At 43.2% G+C, this 4,643-nt stretch overlaps 1 protein-coding gene across 1 annotated transcript; it reads left to right on the forward strand.

Annotated features, from left to right (window-relative positions):
• The first annotated feature begins 285 nt into the window (after positions 1 to 285).
• On the forward strand, positions 286 to 4,131 carry UTP23 (UTP23 small subunit processome component). The gene is made up of 3 exons (XM_030239408.2): positions 286 to 539; positions 2,561 to 2,735; positions 3,624 to 4,131. Exons 1-3 carry the CDS (start codon positions 352 to 354, stop codon positions 4,008 to 4,010), a joined length of 750 nt encoding a protein of 249 aa, XP_030095268.2. The 5' UTR covers positions 286 to 351; the 3' UTR covers positions 4,011 to 4,131.
• Positions 4,132 to 4,643: the final 512 nt, after the last annotated feature.

Below are 4,643 nucleotides of genomic sequence, written 5' to 3' on the forward strand. Positions count from 1 at the left end.
AGTGAACTAGCAAAAAAAAGAAGACTCGGCATCTCTTATCTTAGCCAACGGCAGGAGCAAGCACAGCACCCCCAGAAAAAGGCGCAATGAACCAGCCCTGAGGTTCCCCCGGTGCAGGGCGGGACGGGCAGGCGGGACCCTACGGGGACGGGGCAGCTGCCCCGGCCTATCTCGGCTTTCCGGGCGCTGCCCTGGCCGGTCCCGGCTCCTCAGGCGCTGCCCTGGCCGGTGCCGGCTCTCCGGGCGCTGCCCCGGCGCTGCCCTGGCCGGTGCCGGCTCTCCGGGGAGGCCCCGCCCGGGCCTGGCGCAGCTTCCGGGGCAGCCGCGGCCGTTCCGGGCGGCGCGGGCGCCATGGGGGTGACGAGACAGAAGCACGCGAAGAAGATCATGGGGTTCTACAAGCACAACTTCCAGTTCCGCGAGCCCTTCCAGGTGCTGCTGGATGGCACCTTCTGCCAGGCCGCGCTTCGCAACAAGATCCAGATCCGGGAGCAGCTGCCCGGGTACCTGGACGGCGCCACGCAGCTCTGCACCACGCGGTACGGCGGGGAGTGCGCTCCGGGGGCGGCGGTGGCGCTGGGGCCTGAGGGTAACCTGCACGAGGCTGGGAGCATCCTCGGACCCAGCTGCCTTTCCGAAAGTGGCCCGAACTGCGGGGCCAGCGGTAACCCTGCTGTGTGAGGGAGGGCCGGGTGGGGTCTCTTCCCCCCCGCAGGGTCTGCTTGGCGAGGTGGTAACAGCAGGGGCAAGCGGAGATCTGGGGGGAGCTCCTGCCTGGCCGGAGCTGCAGCCTGCCAGTGCTGGCTTGTTTCTGAAGCAGCTGTTCGCTAGGACAAGGATAGGCTAGACAAAGACACGGAAGTAAAACATGCACACTACATACTGAAGTTGCCTCCAAGTTGCCTTTGTTATTACTTGATTATGTGTATTGTATATATTAAAATACAAAAGTACAGTTACATTGTATATCTGCAATAACAGAATAGCCAACTGCCCGCTATGGAGGCAAGTAGTGAAAATGCCAGGAAGAGATACACCCTGGGCTCAAAAAACACGCTGACCCTTCTTGCTCAGCATCTTCTAAACAGTATAGAGTCATGTCCTTAGCTGTGAAAGGTTTGAGAATTGCTTTGACCAAACTATTCCTGTCGTGTTTAAACATCACTTCTTGCTTCCTTTGTCAGCAATATCTGTTGGTCATTTTGACCAGCTTCCACTTAGGCCAGCTGAATGTACGTGTTTTCCCTGCTGTCAGAATACTGAGTGTCTGAGACAGCACCTCAGTGTTATGAAAAGAGCCTCGCAGGGGAAATAAGCTGGTTTGCTGGGACTCCGGGCGGGGTCTCACTAGTGTGGAGTAGGAGGGGAGAATCCCCTCCCTCACCTTGCTGCCTGTGCTGCTTTTGATGAAGCCCAGGGCACAGTTGGCTTTCACACTGCCAGCTCACATTGAGCTTCTTGTCCACCATCACACCTCCCAGGTGACTCTTGTCAGGGCTGCTCTCAATCCATTCTCATCCATCTTAGTCCATTTGTGCTTGGGTTGCATTGACCCATACACAGGACCTTGCACTTGGCATTGTTGAACTTCATAAGGATTGCACAAGTCCATCTGAGGTGTCTCCAGGCCCCTCTGGATGTCATTCCTTCCCTCCAGAGTGTCAACAGCACCAAACAGCTCGGTGTCTATGGCAAACTTACTGAGGGTGCACTGGCTCCCACTGTCCATGTCACTGACAAAGATGTCAAATGTCCCAATACCAACCCCTGAAGAACAACACTTGTCACTGGTCTCCACTTGGACATTGAGCTGTTTACTGCAGCTCTTCAAGTGCAACCCTCCAGTCAATCCATATCCACCAAGTGATACATCTGTCAAATCCATGCCTCCAATGTAAAGACAAGGATGTTGTGTGGAACAGTGTGCAAAACTTTGCATTAAGTCCAGTTGGGTGCCATCTGTTGCCCTTCCTTATCCATCAGCACTGTAACTGACACAGAAGGCCACAATTTTTTTTCATGATTTCCCCTTAGTGAAACCATATTGGCCTTGTTTTCCTCACACCTTATATACTTTTCAGGAGGAAAGTAAAATGCTCCATAATCTTGCCAGGCAAAGAGGTGAGACTGATTGGCCTGTTGTTCCCCAGGTCTTTTATTTCCATTTTTAAAAATAAATTACATTTTCAAGTTTTATAATAAGTTAATTTAAAAATAAATTAAATTTTAAAAATAATTTTGTTAGATAGTGGTTTATATGCTTGGTGGTATTCAAGCATAAATTTAAGGACTTAGCATTGTCACTGATGTGAATTATTTTTAAATCATTTAATATATCTTAATTTTATTACTGGTTAATCATGTTTACAGCCAAAGAAACCTTGCTGATGTCTTCAGATGGGCTATTGCTTTCAGAGTTCTGGGTGCCATTTACAGAGCATAGAGACACCCAGAACAACTGGGTGTTTCTCATTCCTAAGTAACTCACATCAGCCTTTTGCTGTTGTAAAAAATATGAGGGTTTTTTTGTTCAAAAATTATTGTCTCTTTTGGTTTTCAGATGTGTCATAAAAGAACTTGAATCACTGGGGAAAGCACTGTATGGAGCAAAATTAATTGCCCAGAGATTTCAAGTTCGAAACTGTTCTCACCATAAGAATCCTGTGAGTGGTTCAACCTGTTTACTTTCCATGATTGAAGATGGCAACCCTCATCACTTCTTTATTGCTACACAGGTAAAAGCTCATGGGAAATGTAGCTCCATTTCTTTTGAAGTGATGTTTTGATACCTAAGGATAAAGAAGCCTACAGAAACCTTGATTATGAGGTTTTTAAATAGTTGGTGGGAATTAATCATGTAAAGCTCTTGCTTGCTCTTTAATGTATTTCCTAATTACGAAGCAGGGAATCTTTTCTCCTGCTTGAACAACTAGATTTTTTTTTACTTTGTAATGATATTGCTTAGTTTAGGTGAAAGAGTATGAAAACATACTGACTACCTATTGACATGTAAAAAACAACTCGTGAATGTTAATTGGCATATTGCTTGGGTGTGCATCCCCTTCCCAGAACTGCTTTGCACAGTAGTCTGAAAAATGAAATTAAATGTTAACATCCAAATAACTTCAATTTTAAGACATTTTGAACTAAAGAATAAATAACTGTACAAATAAAAAAGGCGTTTTTTTCTTGGGTTTGTTATTGGGACTGCATGTATAAATTATATACAGTATATATAAAAGAGTTTATAGTAGAATTCTTTATAGTTATGTAAATTACAGGAGTTAAAAATTATTTATTACAGAAAAAATCATGTTACTTCTTGAGGTGTGGTGGTCTGCATACAAGTGAATTGGGACTTCTTTCTCAAAAAATGTATGCATGCATATACATGCAGGAAAAGGGAAAATGTTGATAATTTTTGCATCAGAAATACAGCTACTAAGGAGAGAAATTGAAATTTAGTTGCTCTGAAAGGCACTGCCATGTATATCTGCTAGATTAAGTTTCTTATCTTTTTCATAATGTAATTTATCTTCATAGTTTTGTATTAAAAGCAGGTGCATTTGAATTGCAAATACCATTTCTTCTGAAAATATTGACTAAGGTGTTTAATCTTGCAGGACCAGGACTTATCAAAAAAAGTGAAAAGGAAGCCTGGTATTCCTCTCCTCTTTATTATTCAGAACACTATGGTGCTAGACAAACCTTCTCCTAAGTCTTTGGCATTTGTTCAAAAGTTGCAGACAAATCAGCTTGTTCCAGAGTACCAAAAACAAAGTATTGTGGAGCTTAAAGAAAAAGAAGGACTAGTAAAGCAAGAAGGTGAAAAGAGAAGAAAACGCAAAAGGGCAGGAGGCCCCAATCCTCTCAGCTGTCTGAAAAAGAAAAAGAAGAAAACACAGGAGGGTCAGGAGCCTTCTGCTGAAAAGAAGAAAAGAAGAAAAAGAAAACGAAATAGAGTTAAAGCAGAAGCCATGCAGTCAGTGCAGAAGAATGAAGGAGAATAAACCTATCTTTGAAGACAACACAGAACGTGAACATTGTTTGACCTTGGGAAAACAAAAGATAGATTAATATGCAGTCATATGAAACTGAATTGTTAATATTAAAATTTATTTTTATGAGGTGGTACTGCTTATTACTGTATCTCAGTATTTGCAGGTTCTTGTCCTAATAATTTATTCTGTTATTTAGTATTGGGTTTGTGACAAAATATTTATAAACCCTCATATTTCATTATTCTCTCCAGCACCATGGTTTGTGTTAAAATTCACATGCTATGTAGCAGTTTTTTAGAAATGCTTCTTGGCCTCCATATGGATTTCAGTGGGAGATTAGACTTCTTACTAAATTGAGGTTGCTAATCTTAGTAAAACTAGTTTTTACAGCTGATCTGTTAGAGATTATGAAACTGACCTAATATAACACAATAGCTTATTTATCTCTGAATACAAAAGTTAACTCTTGCAAAGAGACCTCATGCCCTCAAAAGCCCTGTCCAGCCTAAATTTCTCTGTCAGTACCATGTGAACCAATACTTCTCTTGGTGTTGATCTTTATTTATTAAGAAAATCACAGAGGCTGTGCAATTGTGTTGTTATTCCTGACATTATAAGGGTATCTCCAGTCTTGCCTATTTC

This window comes from Serinus canaria, chromosome 2 (genome assembly GCF_022539315.1).
Source record: "Serinus canaria isolate serCan28SL12 chromosome 2, serCan2020, whole genome shotgun sequence".
NCBI lineage: Eukaryota > Metazoa > Chordata > Aves > Passeriformes > Fringillidae > Serinus > Serinus canaria.

Excerpts from the sequence above, each read along its gene's own strand:
- UTP23 (XM_030239408.2), top strand. The coding sequence starts at position 352 with ATGGGGGTGACGAGACAGAAGCACGCGAAGAAGATCATGGGGTTCTAC. Across the intron at positions 540-2,560 it reads ACGCAGCTCTGCACCACGCG|ATGTGTCATAAAAGAACTTG; the intron begins GTACGGCGGGGA and ends TTTGGTTTTCAG. Across the intron at positions 2,736-3,623 it reads ACTTCTTTATTGCTACACAG|GACCAGGACTTATCAAAAAA; the intron begins GTAAAAGCTCAT and ends TTAATCTTGCAG.